This window comes from Larus michahellis, chromosome 1, assembly GCF_964199755.1.
Source record: "Larus michahellis chromosome 1, bLarMic1.1, whole genome shotgun sequence".
NCBI classification, from domain to species: Eukaryota; Metazoa; Chordata; class Aves; order Charadriiformes; family Laridae; genus Larus; species Larus michahellis.
Window position 1 is genome coordinate 99,876,881 of NC_133896.1, and position 14,521 is coordinate 99,891,401.

Sequence of the window (14,521 nt, forward strand, 5' to 3'; positions counted from 1 at the left end):
TTTGGGTTTGCAGTGGGTGGATGCCACCCACAGTCATCTCCTAAAAGGTTAGCCGAGATAAAATAGAAGAGGCCTTTCCCCTTTATTTTGGTGTGGAGATCGACTGACTTTTGATAACCGAACTAAAAACATACGGTTGCAACCTAGCATGAGTTTGGGCAATTGCACTGTTTGTTTCTGGGTGTTCTATCTGTCACAAATCAAGTCCCTGTTTGGAAGGAATAGTACAAATTTTCTTGACCCTGCCAAAAAACTACCTTACATAGTTTTGTGTAAGACTCTTATCCCCGAATGTCCGTGTTTTCAGCCTGTGTAACATAGACTGCTGGAACTTTGATAAGCAGTCCTGTTACTAAATACTTATAGGAGCAGGGAGCCTTTTAATATTTCTCATAGCTGAATGATGCTTAAAGTAGCAGATGGTGGGTTTTCTCCTGAAAATTCCAAAATTATGAGGGGGGAATGTAATTTTTGAGGCGCAGACTGCAGATATACAGGGGGTTGGTGGTGATCTGTTGCCTGTCTCGTCTTGTACCGCCTGCCGTTGACAGGAGAGTGGGGGAGACCAGAGGACACACGACCCCAGTGCTGCCCTTCAGTACTGCCGTTGAAGCGCGGGGACCTCTGGGCACGGAGGAAGACCTCCTTCCTTTCAGCCACCGCATGGTTGGGTGTTGTGCAAAGCTCCGTGGTGGGACGGCGCGGCTGAGGGCTGCCCTCCCCGCTGCTCAAGTGGCCCCTTGTCTTCCTCCTGTGGGGAAGAGATAGCGCGGAGCTGCGCGTCGCAGCCTCTTCTGAGCTGTGAACCAGTTTGCACTGTGGGGAGGGTAAAAATGATGTCATTGCTGACTCCATTGCCAGTTGGTGAAACGTGGAAGACAATTTTTCAACCGTGAGTGGCGGGGAGGGCGTGCCAGGGCGCATGGTGGCTGCCAGCGCTAAGCACAGATGTTGTTCTTCTGAGCACCGGTGATGCGGGGCTTCTGCGTGTGACGTCAGGGGGGAACATGACGTTGAGCCTCCCCCCGCCCCCGGTGAGGGACGCGGTTCCCACGTGCGCTGTGCGGCCGCATGGGTAGCCCTTCGCGCCCGGGGCCTACCCGCCGGAAGCGCGTCAGAGCGGCGTCACTCGGAGCTCATTCCCGCCTCCTCCATGCCGGCTCAGAGAGCAAAGCTTCCGGCGACGTCACTCCCGCCGCGCCGTGGGTAGGCGGGGCCGGCCGCGGCCGCTCTGGCATCCGCCCGCTCTTTCTCTATGGCCGGGGGAGGGCCCAGCGGGTGGGGGAGCCGCCGTGGGGCCGCGCGCATGCGCGGCGCGGGAGGCGGAGGTGGGGGAAAATGGCGGACGGCAGAGCTGAGGGGGAGAAGGCGAAGCGGCCGCAGCCCGCAGGAGGTGAACACGTAGCGCCTCTCGCCGCGTAGCTGCGGGGTGGGCAGGGGGGCCCGGGAAGGTTCCCCCCAGGGGTGTGTGAAGGGGGTGGAGGTTCGGGGGTGCCGCTCCCGGGCGGGCAGGCCTGGGCCGGGGCGGGGCGGGCCGTGCGGTGCCTAGGCCCTGCGGGGAGAGGGGGCGGCCCGGCCCTGAGGGGGCTGCGCTGGAGGAGAGGCCGAGGTTTGGGCCCGCTGTCCTCAGGCCTCAGGGTTGGCCTCGGCCTTGAAATCTAACAGCTTCTCCTTGTCCATGAGTTATTTTTCTCTCTCTGTAAAAAAAAAACGTACGGAGTAGTTGTGCCGTGCGTTGAGAGAAATTTGACTTGCTGCTGGCAAGGATGAAGAACACGCCTTAAAGATTAGATTTTAACAGCTGTGGTGCCTTTTCAGGAATGGGTACAGGGAATATTCCTTATCTGCTGTTTTAAGCATTCTGGGTTTTTTCGCTTGGCAGCAATTTGCAAGTTTTTCTACTTGGTTTTATATTATGGACATTCCTGTCATCTTCTGTACTGCTTATTATCAGATCTCCCAAAATTTTTAATCACCCTTCCTTTCTTTTCAAGTGTTTCTTTTCTTCTTTCTTCCCCGACTTAAAATTGAGAAGATAGTGTCTTTGTAAAGATAAAGCTTCCCTTTCCTGTTTGTTTGTGGCTTTTGTTTTTGCCCCCCTCTTTTTTTTTGTGGTTTAAGTATACCTGTAGGCAGAGGGCATTTCTTTGATCTGTTGAAAAAGTAAATCAAGCTTGTAAACCAATTAAGGTAGCTTCAACAGCAAATGTTATTTCTGATAATCACTAAAACAGGAACAGTAATACCTGATTTTTAGGTAGTTCCCTGACTCTTGATTCTCTGTTGGGATTTTTTATTTTTGTTTTTTGGTTGTTTTTTTTTTCTGTTGCATTAGTAATACAGTAGCTGGACAGCATCAGTATGTCAGTTATCCATACTGTCTTGCATGCTGTTTGGTGTGCTGGAACATGAACTTAAGGCCAATGTACCATAACTTGTTAAAGAAGGATAGTTCTCTCTGACGACTTTTGAAAGCAATTTAGTCTTTAGCTTTTGATAAGATCAGTGGGATTTACCTGAAAGTTAACTTAGTTGTGACTGGTTTCTTGCCGCCACCACCAATGGTGACACTCCCAGGGGCAAGACATCCTGAAATGCTGTGCAGTTAGCACTGTCGGTCTTGTCACTTAAACCACCTGGATAGTGGAAGCTGTCCACTTACAGAGCGTGTTGCTACTCATGAGAAAAACTCATCTGTGAAGTAGGACAGCTCTTTATTACCATGATACATGAAAAGGGCACTGGTCAGACTAGTTTTTGAAATAGTAATGCTGTTTTCCATAGGTCAAGTATGAACTCCTTGAGATTTCCAGGAAATAATAAAATAATAATAAATAAAGAAGCCTTAATCTTGAAAAATGTATAAGCATTGGTATGGGAGAAACTTATTTAAAAGATAATATACATCTGCATTTCTAACAGTTTTCTGCAGAAATAGCACAACGGCTCCCTCCCCACCTACCCAAATTGTCCTATGCCCTTTATAGCTCCTTCAGCAAGTAAGAGCATTTCTTTCAGTAGTCTACAGTATGTCCTAAGTGGAGCCTAGTAGAAGTAACGTTCAGAAGGCGCTGGTGATAGGAACTAATTTTGAGAGAGAAGCTATTAAGTATTTTAATGAGAAAACAGATGTGGATAGATTGTGTTAGGCTTCATCTTCTGCTTAACAATATTCTAGAATTTGCAATTAAAGAAGCACACTGAAGTGTAATTAGCTTCAAGCCAGCATTAGCTTAGGAGCCTAGACTGGTCCAGTGTGCCCTGAGATTTGGGCTGCTGTGGGTTTTGTCTCTTACGAAAAAGAAGACTTCTAGGCCCATGGTGCCAACACTTTAAGGTCAATGAATCTTCTACCTGCCCTCAAATCACCTTATAGTCTATAGTTTTGCTAGATTGGACTTGTGATTGAATATTCTGTTTAATGTGATTTTGTGGACTAGCTGTAAAGAGCTTCTCACAGCCTTGCAGACTGCTGCTTGGAAAACTGTGATAAGACAGCAACCAGTGCCCAAGGTCACTTGTTTATCTTTCCTCCTTTTCACTTTTATATCTATACTTTCTGTGTCAATTTTCTAGTGGTGCAGATTAGTACAATTTTTTTAATACAGTGAGATTGATTAAAGTTATTAATTTCTTTTTGTGATCGGCCATATTTCCAAGGGTAAATAATAAATCAGTTTTTGTTCCAATCACTTACTGTCTTGATAGATAGAAGAGTGGGGTAGAAAGGCTATATTCCACTACTTATAATTTGGGAAATAGCAAAAAAATATATATGACTGATGTCCCTAGTTTTTCTTTCTCCTGATGTTGTTTGCTTCCTTTTTTCTCAGAGCTACATCTCGCTGTATCTTACTTCATAGCTTTTTGCTGTTAGAGAGCAATGCAAAGACCTTTCTTCCCTGATGGTCTGAACTCGCTGTGTGTAGAGGGTCCTGTTCTCCACTTGATATAACGAGGAACTGGTGCTAGCTCCGGTTTTTCTTAGAGTGGTAGTATGAGCACTTTCCTGTGCATTCCACAATGCATGGTTGGTTGGTTGGTTTTTTTCCCCTTCTGCTACTGCAGTGATTTGCTTATTGCAGCAGTAGAGAAATGTATTTTTGCTGAAGCATTTACTATGTTCAGTGTGAGTATGCCAAGGACACCTTAGTCCCTTGGTGTAGCTGAAGAAGCCAAGTGTATAGGAATGAAAATGTGATTTGAGTTCTTTTTGTTTTGTTTTTTTTTTTTCGGTGGATCGTTGTTCAGTTGCTATGTTTTCCATGACTTTATACAAAACCAGAAAAGATGAAATATATATATATGTTTTTCTAGTGCTGATTCCTTCCTCAAGCAGAGCTTGGCAGATTTATTACAGATGAGATGTGGACAAGCAGTGACTTGAAACGTGATTGAGACAGCCGGCCTCACTGTAGGCACTTCCATGATTTTAGAGTTGTGCCAGACAAGCCTAGAGACTGGCATGGACATGTTTTTGTAGAAATTTAGTAGAATTAATTTTAACGTAGATTATCTACTCTAGATTTGGAATTGGGATTCCAATTATGAAAGCTTATCTATGGCAACTTAAACCCTAAAAAGATTTAGTGATCTACATTTAATTTACTACGTGAACTTTGACTTCCATACTAAATAAAGACATGGTGCTTCAAGATTGTTTTCCTGGCTCGTACACAAGAAGTTCTTTACAAGTAGTGGAGTGCTTGCAGTTTCTTCTCCTCTTTGTGTTTTGCTGTCCACTAAATGTACATTGGTGGAAACTACTGTCACTAAAAACACCTTACCTATTGCACCCAAATTATAATGCTTTTTGAGGTTGCTGCTCCCATCAATCTGCTCAGTAAAAATAGCTCATCTTGGTAAGTTGTTTCGACTTCACCAGGACCTGAAGAAGAGGCAGAAAAACCTGTGAAAACTAAGACTGTTTCTTCCAGTAATGGAGGAGAAAGTTCGAGTCGCAGCGCAGAGAAACGGGCAGCTAATGAAGAAGCTGAAGACTTCACTACAAAGCCTGCTCCTGCCAAAATGTCCAAGTTTGGATTTTCCATAGGCAGTCAGACAGCAAAGAAGGCATCTGCAATATCCATCAAACTAGGAGCAAACGTAAGTTGTCTGAGGGCTTTTAATTTTAAGGAAAGTGTGGCAAAGGGAAAGTACATTGGGGAGGCTTCTGTGCGGAAGGAAAGCCTTGAATTAAATGTGGGGAACTTGGATAAAGTTTAAGAAGGCATTGCAGGGCCAGATAGTCATGCATGTGTAAGTACTTCAAGGTGATTAATACTAGGTCAGTCGTTTCAGGAAGCATAAGACTTGATTGAAGTGAACTGTAGATCTTTGAACATATAGAATAATTTTGTAATGACATTTGATAAGTCTGGAATAATTTCCTGAGGAAAATGAGCAGACGTGTTAAACTGTTCAGGCTGCTTTGAAATGAGTGCTGGGAGCTTCATTGCATAGGATGCTTAAAGCTACAAGAAAGCAAGTGCTCTCCTAGATGGCTTAATAGGTCGTCTTCCACTCCAAACATCTTATTTTAGTATGGGGAGTTATAGTTGATTTTTCAACGGCTTTGCCTGTTCTTTGCAAGGTCAGTATGATTCATTTATACTATATGCTATGTTACATAAGTTCCTAGGAATTCTGATCCCCTTTATTGTCCTGGTACAAGGCATCCCTGTGCTTGTTCAGATGTGCATCTGATGCTTCTCTTTACTGCTGAAGTAGTCCTCTGCTAGCTTGGGCAAGGACCAGCTGGATGCCCCCTCTCTATTTAATACAGTTCATTTACATTTCCCGTGTACCGCTGTGGTAGATAAGTTATAAATCCTTGTCTGGATTAAATTCAAACTGTAATCATGAAAGGCTTTCACCTGCAATGCCACCATTTTACAGATCTGCAAAAGATGAAAAGTGAGCTCTGTTATTTTGAGGTAGGAGGCAGGTGTGGGCTGGCAGCATTCTAGGGTATAAATGCAATCAGGTCAGCTCGGACTTTGGAAGAACTGACAAAGCTGCCTTCTCTGAGCCACTAGAAAGCTCTGATTTCTCATGTAGAAAGATACTTCCCTTGGCAATAAATTTGGCTCGGGATTTCTGTCTCAGTGAATTTGGTGGGTGACTGACAGTGTACCAGATTGGACGGTGCTGAAACTTACCCTATTTCTTTTTAGTCATTTTTACTCCCTTAGTATGTTACCTCTTCCAGTGGAGCTGACACTTTAAAAACAATATTTATATGTTACACACTATTGATGAGGAATAGCTGTAGACAGTTGCATAAGGACTCTGCTGCAGTATCAGCTTCGAAACTATGAGTGTATATGACATGATCACCAGTAAGTCAAAATGGAGGAAGCACCGTATATGACTGATCTAGTACTGTAGAAGGAAACTGTTACTGATGACTCAACGCCTTCTTAGTGGTCTCAAAGTTACTTTTGATGTCTCTGCTGTATTGCATGTAACAATCGTGAGTTTGATAGCTTCTTATTCTTTAAATAGAGGAAGGTATTTATTGGAAATCAAAATAATGCTTTTTAAAGGAACCTTTTATTATTCGGGCTGTGCAATGCACACTGATGCTAGTTAAAAAGTATTGAATTGTTTTAAGCCAGAAAGTTGTTATGTTGTTAAAAGACAAGAAAATAAACAAATTCATCTTCCTAGCATTGATGGATAAGAATACTCCAAAAGAGTAATGGAAACAGTGACATAGTAAAATTTTGAATACTATGACTTACTCAGGTTCTGATTTAGTTGTTCATGTCATGCAGTAGTGGCTGCATACCCCTGCAGTGGGCTAGAAAGTTAAGACGTTCTTGTGGGGAATTGTAGCGTGAGAGTGCTTCGCTTGCTTTTCAGGGTGTATCTTCATTAGAGAGAAACCTTTATCTGCTTAATTCAAACAAAACCACTTTTACTGCTCATTTGACTTAATTTTATCAAAATATTTAGAATAGTAAGGGTAGCTTTTTTGAGTTAGTAGACTTACTTTACTTGTGCATTTGGTCTTTTTCAGAAGCCTAAGGAGCCTGTTCCAACCCTTGCTCCAAAAACCCTTTCTGTAGCAGCAGCTTTCAATGAAGATGAAGATGTGAGTAATAAGCTAGTGATCAACTCAACTTAAAGTACCATTGCTGGTTAGAATTAGGCAGAGAGAGTGGGTCACTTAAGTTGTTTACATAAATGTCAGGTATTTTCAACCTAGAAATGTATCTTGTGTTTCTGTTTAAGAATGCACAACTTTGTATCTCTGTGTTGGTTCAAGAAATCATTGAAGTGCTGATAAGTTTTCCCTGAAAATGAGATGCACAACATAATTTGAATTAATGGTTGCTTTCTCTGGGCTTGATAAAGGGGAGGTGAGGAAAGGTTGTGATGTTTCTGGTTTGCTAAATATTTTATTGTTGTGTTACTGCTGTGCGTTACACAGAGGTGGACAAAGGAATTTGTATTTCTTTCTATAACCTTGTAGAACCTCTGTTTTGTCCTAAGTCACTTTGCTTTCCTGTAGGGTTTTCTTGTCAGGTATTTGAAATGTTCAAAGAGAGCCGCACTCTAACCTCCTTTCTCTCTGTAGAGTGAACCAGAAGAAATGCCTCCAGAAGCGAAGATGCGCATGAAGAACATTGGAAGGTAGGTCAGCTTTTAACTATGGTTTGGAGGAGGGTGAGTGTGTGAGAATACCTTCTTGATTGAGCACAGGTCAGATCTTGCAGATGGTTTAGAAATATGGGAAGATAGAATAGATTGAAAAAGGTTTTCTCCAGAAACAAGAATATTTTAATATAGGTATTTTCTAATGTTTCAGCTGCACGTTAAAAGTACTACACTTACTTTTGCACTTTGAATCTTATTTACCGCCTTCTTTCTGAGGAAGAAATTGATTCTATATTAAATAGAAGCTACCTTCTTGGAAAGGTACTAAGTGGGAGTTCCTGCCTCCTGCTAGACTTTGTAGCTTTCTAGGTCTTCATTTTATAGATTGCCCTGAAGTAGCGTAGTCTGCTCAGATTTTTAAGCTCCTGTGCAAGGAGAAGATGAGAATCATTTCTTTCAGAGAGGCAAAGAACAGCTTATTTACTTTTAAAACAAATATATATAATTCTTCTGCTTGCCACAAATTTGAGTATTGGGCCAATCCTAAAATAGAGACATTTTCAGAGGAGGCTTCATTTAAGTTAGGGGTGAATTTTGAGCATATATATTTTAAAGATGTTTATAATTATAGATGACTTTTAAAGTCAGTGTCCTGGAGGCTCAGTGCTATTTAGTGCAGTTTTTTTCTCCAGTAGCAAATTTGGGTCCCCAATTTTGTGGCCCTTGCAACAAATTACTCACAATTGGCAGCAGTTGCTGCCGCTCCCACCTCCTCTGCTGCTGCCCCATCTCATTGCTGTGTCTTGACATGCTACAGAGAGGTCAGTTCTGTGGCCAGTTTACAGTTGCTAATGATGAGGACTCCTGATGTAATGGAAAGAAAGAAATGTGTGGAAGCTTCGGGCGGCAGGTTGGACTTGAAATTGGTGTTTTCAGTGTCATCTTGCACAAACTACTGTAGTTGAACTGACTTTCTCAACTGATCTTGTTTTACTTTTCCCAGGGATACGCCAACCTCAGCAGGACCAAATTCCTTCAATAAAGGAAAGCATGGTTTTTCTGACAACCAGAAGCTATGGGAACGAAATATAAAATCTCATCTTGGAAATGTCCATGACCAAGAAAATAACTAAATGATGTGGATTGAGAGTTGGGTGTTTGGGGGGAGGGGAGGGTGAAACGTTAAAGGAACAGTTTCCTTTTTTAAGAATGGTATAAGACTATCTTTGGAGCCACTTTTTTAAGATTTTGAGTGGTACACTAATAACTGAGTTTGAAATTAGAGGTAATTTATGTTTTGTATACAGATTTCAAGGCATTTGCTAATTTTGTAGTTCCATGTGATTAGTTTCAAAAGGTTACAGATAATAAAGAAATTGGAGTGGTACCTTTTTAAGATTTTTTTTTTTTTTTTTTTGGTCAGCGATGAGTTAAGGTGGATGAAAAAGGTTACTGTCTCTTTAATCAGGTTAACATTGAATGCTTTCGCATTCTCACTTCTGGCTCCCTCTTCATGACAGGAGAAAGAGTTGACTCCTAGGAATACTGCTAAAGAAAGTGAGCGTTGTCTTGTGCTAGAAGTGTTACTGGACTATTAATTTGACTATAAACTTATGCAGGAAATAATAAGAACCTGGATTTTTTTTCTCCCTGCAGTCATCTTTTGTTAAGTCTCTGCAAACTAGGAATTGTGTTGCTCTGAGTGGCTCTGGTAACTTAGCTCTAATTTTGTTTAAAACTTCATGTAGGATGTGTAACCTTCTGTGGCCTGTTTCATCCTAAGGAAATGGGCCTTGTCTGTATATTAGATACAGTCTGTAAAGAATATTCACTACAAAGGTAAATCAGTATTTTCAGTGTGCTCCTCTTAAATCATTAGCCTTGAGTAGTGCTTGTTAGCATTTCCTTGTGGTACACAAAAGCCACCACCAAAAAGACAAGCTGTTGTACATTAAGCTTCACCTTTGGTTGAAATATTTTTCTTTACTATGCCTGGAAGGAATAAAAGCCACACCAAAAATCGGTAACTCACTGCTTAAGTATGAAAAAAATCTAAGATGCACTTTCCCTGTCTTGCCATTTAAAACAAAATGCCTTGATGCCTGTGACCTCAGTGGACACTATCAGGTTAAAGAAGAATCCTGTATTTGTGGTCCTAATGCTTCTAACGAGTGTCAGCTTCAGAAATAAAACTCTACCTTTTCCTACCTGTCTGCCTTTTGCAGTAATTTTCAACAATGACATTAGACTGGTTAGTTTAATTTCCTAACTATCATACTGCAGAACAGTGTTGTAGGACGTCAGACCTGGTAACGACTGTCTAAATTTCAGACTAATTCATATTGCGTATTTTTGAAAAATTTTACTAGCAGAACTGGTTAAATAAAAAGTTATTACCAGCAACGCCACCCAAACATCAGGTTCTTTTTAAAGTTGAATACCTGATAGTGTCAACCACTAAATTAATTTCAGCCTGGAACTGGTTGTACAATTCAATATGTTAAATTGCTTTCATCCTGCCTCTGAAACGTTTCTTCATGCTAAAGTTGAACCTGCGACCGCAGAAAGGAAAGTGCATCTTGAAGTGGTTTGTTTTGTTTTTTGTTTTCTTTTTTTTAGGAAAGCTCTGACCACTTAGACTTTTGAGTTTGTAAGTTCTAAAAAATATTTTTTTGTATTTTTGTATTGTATGTGTAATCTTTTTTCTTTTGAAGTCTGATGCAGTTGAAAACCTGTAACTATTTTCTTTAAAAGCCTTGTTATAAACGTAACATAAAAACGTATACATTATTTTTTTTCCATAGCAGAAATCTTTGGTTTATTTAAAACAAAACACACTTTCAAAACTGACTTTCAGGATTTCCACAACTGGTTTGGGCATTACTGGAACTAGGCAAGGCAAAACGAAGCATTTACTTTTCACTTATTTTCATCACACGTAGTTATGTTTGTGGAAATAAATCCCTTGCAGATAGTAGTAATTCACAGTGAATAACTATTTTATCTTGCTCCTTAGTAGCTACTTGATGTGCTCTCGGTCACTGGTATTAGGAAAAAGCAAAAGAGAACTTTTGAGTAAGAGGATGACTTGGAGACCCGTTCTTTTTTAGTTAGCCTGCCACCAAGAATGTCTTCCACATCTTTGGCTGAAGTAGACATTCATTTCAGCATAATTTCTTGGTGCTTCAAAATCTTTTGGGACATTGGTAGACAGAACGGCAGACACACTAGGAAATACCTTCCATGCAAGTGAGAGAGCAAAAGTTATATTTATCTTTCTTACTCCTGTGGTCAATAAATGTAATCCTAGACCTTGTGAGGGGCTGCAGCAGCTTCTAGATCTCAGCTGAAGGTGAGCAGAGATCCTGTCTCAGCCAGCGTCTGTGTTCTGTTCCTTCTCAGTGCTTCACAGAAGAAAATTGTTCAGGATGGCCTGAATCTACTCAGGACTGAGCCCTGACAAGCTTGACCTTGTAGCTATGAGGGTGCCTGCCAGTGTTCAATGGCAGACACTTACAGGAAAGAACTGGTCTGAAAAGTATTGTTACAAGGTAAATGTTAGCTGGAACTTCACTTGAAGTTCTAGGCTTTTGTTACAATAGTCATTGTCATTGCGTGAAGGTAGTTCGTGGGAAGGTTGCGTGTTATTTTTTTGTTCCTTTTCTAAGAATATTCAGGAGTCCTAAAGCTTGTGGTAAACTGCCTGATTTAGCTGAGACCTTTAGCTGCTTAGTATAGCAAGGTATGCATACCTATCAGAGGTTGAAATGTCTGTCTGTGTAGGCCGTGCAGTTTTATCTCGGAAGGCTTATGCTTGCTGAGCACTAAAGCCTTACTTAGCACCTGAGCAGCTTGCAAAACATTCCCGACATTGGGTGAAGTTGTAAGTGGTTATCCAGTGACCTTCTGCGTGCCACCCTGCAGCTAGGCCGCTTCTGAGCCTGCTGGGTTGTGAATGGATCCAAACTCATCTGATGCCAAATATATTAAAATAACTTTAAAAAACAAACAAACAAAAAAAACCCCCAAAACAAAACTGCGTCCAGCTGGTGGTGGAAGCGATTCAGGCATTGCTGGTATAGCCCCTTTCACACCTAATTTAATTCCTTTAAAAGTGTAGGAGGTTCTTGGAATCTATTGTATCAGCAGAAGGAAGTACCCAACCCGCCTGTCTGTAAGGTGACTGATGGATGCTATTTTAGTTTCACGGGCTTACTCCTGTGTCGTAGATGACCTAACTATGGTATTCAGCCAACTTTGACAAAACCAACTATCGTGTCCTGATGTGACCACTGTGGCCGCAGCCACAGCCGCGTTCAGGCCTGATGCGCTTGATCTCTGCGTCTGCCAGGTCTGTAGAGACATCCCTGTGTCAGTTCTGTCTGCTGGGGGTGGCTTTACCAGAGCTTTCACTGGGAGGAGACTTGGGGGAAAAGGCAGCTTTTGAGAAAGTGGCGGCTTCTGCTTCCTGAGGAGGCAAACAGGTTTTAAACTACTGGAAATCACAGGTGTAACTAGAACTCTTTCTAGGCTGCCGTAAGGTAAGAAGATAAATCTGTTTGGAGAAGCGACAGAATTTCAAGGCTTTTTATCTCTGTAGTTAGTAGCCTTAAAAGGTGTTCTGCGAAAAGAGATTGCGTGTTTTTTTAATTCATTATAAAATTACAAATTGAGGAATGCTGAGTAGTTCTGTCCTTAAGCTGCAGAGGGGAAGGTTACATTCTAATGTCACCACAATTTGTCTAGCTTGTCTGCCAAGAGACACTAGAACATCATAAAAATCGGACAACTAACAAGTTGCTTTTTATTTTATCCTATCAACGCCTTCCTTATTTCTTCTGGTTTTATTAACAAATGGATCTCCTGGTGTTCTCCAATTTTGATATACTGGCATCTTAAAAACTGTATAGTGCTTATTACTTAGGAAAGCGGCTTGTGTTTAATAACGTGGAGGCATTGCCTCAGGGCAGATGCGTAGTTACCCATAGAATTAAAAGCATGAAACGTGAACTAGTACACTTGAACTCTGTATATAGCCTGTTAGATTTCTGTTTATGAACTTCCATTTAAAAGCCCGGATTTAGTTACCACAGCAAGCCTTTAAACTCTGCAGTGCACACTTGATGTGGTATAGATAAGTATATACGGCAGCTGCCCTTTAGGCGAGGTGGAGCAGGTAAGCGTGGCAGGGGTGGTCACAGCGAGCAAATTACAGCATGTATTTTTTGATTCGGTGGCATATAGTGAGATCTTAAAAACCTTGGCTAATCTTGTGACAGCTCTTAAATTTGGTTCTTGGGGTTGGGTTTTGTGATGAGATGGATGCACAAATAAAGCATTTGTGGTTTTGTAGCAAGAGCTCCACGGAAACTTGACGTCATGAGCCTATGTTTATGTTTTCCTTGCAGTACGAGCCTATTAATTTAAGGTAATGCAAGTCGTAATAAAAAGATAATTCTCTCTCCTTTTCTCCCCCAGCTTTCCGTAATTTGTAAATATAGTAGTTGCATATAAAGTGTTGGCTGATGCTTGGCAGCTTGTTATAAAATCCTAATTCTGACTTTGTTTTTGCGAAAGAAGCATAACTGTGGTAGCCTTTCATGTGCATATGTACACCAGCCTCCATTATATAGAACTGCCAGCACCAAACACGTCGGTGTAGCGTAAAGAGCAATTGTGAAACTATCATGTATCTTGGGCTGTATTTTAGTTTTATTACTCAGACCCTTGTTTAACACGGTAACATTTAAGGCCACGACAAGAAGAGCTTGGGCTATTACATATCTAGAAGCTGAGTAAGTTTATACTGACGTTGCTAGCTGTAAGACAAGATGATGTCTGTCTTTACCCAAGACAAGAAATATTGCCCTTAGGACAAAACTTTCAGAGGGGTACATGACAAACTGTTACTTTCTGAAAAGTCCCTCCAAAGTCACAGTAGACTTGTAAGCGTATTCCCCAACAGCCCTGCACCTGAGGGTGGTAACAAAGGGACCTGGGGCCTCTCACGTTCAGTAGCCAGAACTCTTCTGCTTGAGAACAGGTCTCAGTGAAGAGCTACTTGAGAGGCGCTAGGTTCCCCCTGCCTTGTCAAAGGTGGGTTCCTGAGTGGTATCATATTAAATGGAGTACTGTGTCCAGTTCTGGGCTCCCCGGTTCAAGAAGGACAGGGAACTGCTGGAGAGGGTGCAGCAAAGGGCTACAAAGGTGATGAGGGGACTGGAACACCTCTCCGATGAAGAAAGGCTGAGGGATTTGGGTCTGTTTAGCCTGGAGAAGAGAAAACTGAGGGGGGATCTTATCAACACTTATAAATACTTAAAGGGTGGGTGTCAGGAGGATGGGGCCAGGCTCTTTTCAGTGGTGCCCAGCGACAGGACAAGTGGCAATGGGCACAAACCTGAGCATAGGAAGTTCCACCTAAACATGAGGAGGAACTTCTTTACTTTGAGGGTGACAGAGCACTGGAACAGGCTGCCCAGGGAGGTGGTGGAGTCTCCAACTCTGGAGACATTCAAAACCCAGCTGGATGTGTTCCTGTGCAACCTGCTCTACGTGACCCTGCTCTGGCAGGGGGGTTGGACTAGATGATCTCCAGAGGTCCCTTCCAACCCTTACCATGCTGTGATTCTCTGTATACACCGTTCCAGTGCTGTAGAAATTCACAGCTCTTCCTTTAACAGCCAGGAATGACATGGTTGTAGCTCCAGCAGAAACAAAGTGGGGGAAAATATCATATCCACACAGCACTTTGCTGTTGTTCACCTGTAGTTGCATCCCTCTTGAATAGCATCTGTTGAACAGTAGGCCACATTACTCCTTCAGCACTCAGCCTTTTAAAAAGCCTGTTTCTGTTTAATTATGTACTTCCCACTCAGCTTCGTTACCTGTATGGGCTCACAGAAGAGCTAATGCG

At 42.0% G+C, this 14,521-nt stretch overlaps 1 protein-coding gene across 2 annotated transcripts; it reads left to right on the top strand.

Annotated features, from left to right (window-relative positions):
• The first annotated feature begins 1,270 nt into the window (after window positions 1-1,270).
• On the top strand, window positions 1,271-10,395 carry PCNP (PEST proteolytic signal containing nuclear protein). Of its 2 annotated transcripts, none has more exons than XM_074596204.1 (5): window positions 1,271-1,393; window positions 4,886-5,106; window positions 7,025-7,099; window positions 7,586-7,641; window positions 8,609-10,395. In XM_074596204.1, exons 1-5 carry the CDS (start codon window positions 1,339-1,341, stop codon window positions 8,736-8,738), a joined length of 537 nt encoding a protein of 178 aa, XP_074452305.1. In that variant the 5' UTR covers window positions 1,271-1,338; the 3' UTR covers window positions 8,739-10,395. The 2 variants fall into 2 exon arrangements, with proteins under 2 accessions (XP_074452305.1, XP_074452313.1); XM_074596212.1 differs by lacking the exon at window positions 1,271-1,393 and adding an exon at window positions 1,569-4,862 and having other exon boundaries at window positions 4,938-5,106.
• The last annotated feature ends 4,126 nt before the right edge of the window (window positions 10,396-14,521 follow it).

Excerpts from the sequence above, each read along its gene's own strand:
- PCNP (XM_074596204.1), top strand. The coding sequence starts at position 1,339 with ATGGCGGACGGCAGAGCTGAGGGGGAGAAGGCGAAGCGGCCGCAGCCC. Across the intron at positions 5,107-7,024 it reads CCATCAAACTAGGAGCAAAC|AAGCCTAAGGAGCCTGTTCC; the intron begins GTAAGTTGTCTG and ends GGTCTTTTTCAG. Across the intron at positions 7,100-7,585 it reads CTTTCAATGAAGATGAAGAT|AGTGAACCAGAAGAAATGCC; the intron begins GTGAGTAATAAG and ends TTCTCTCTGTAG.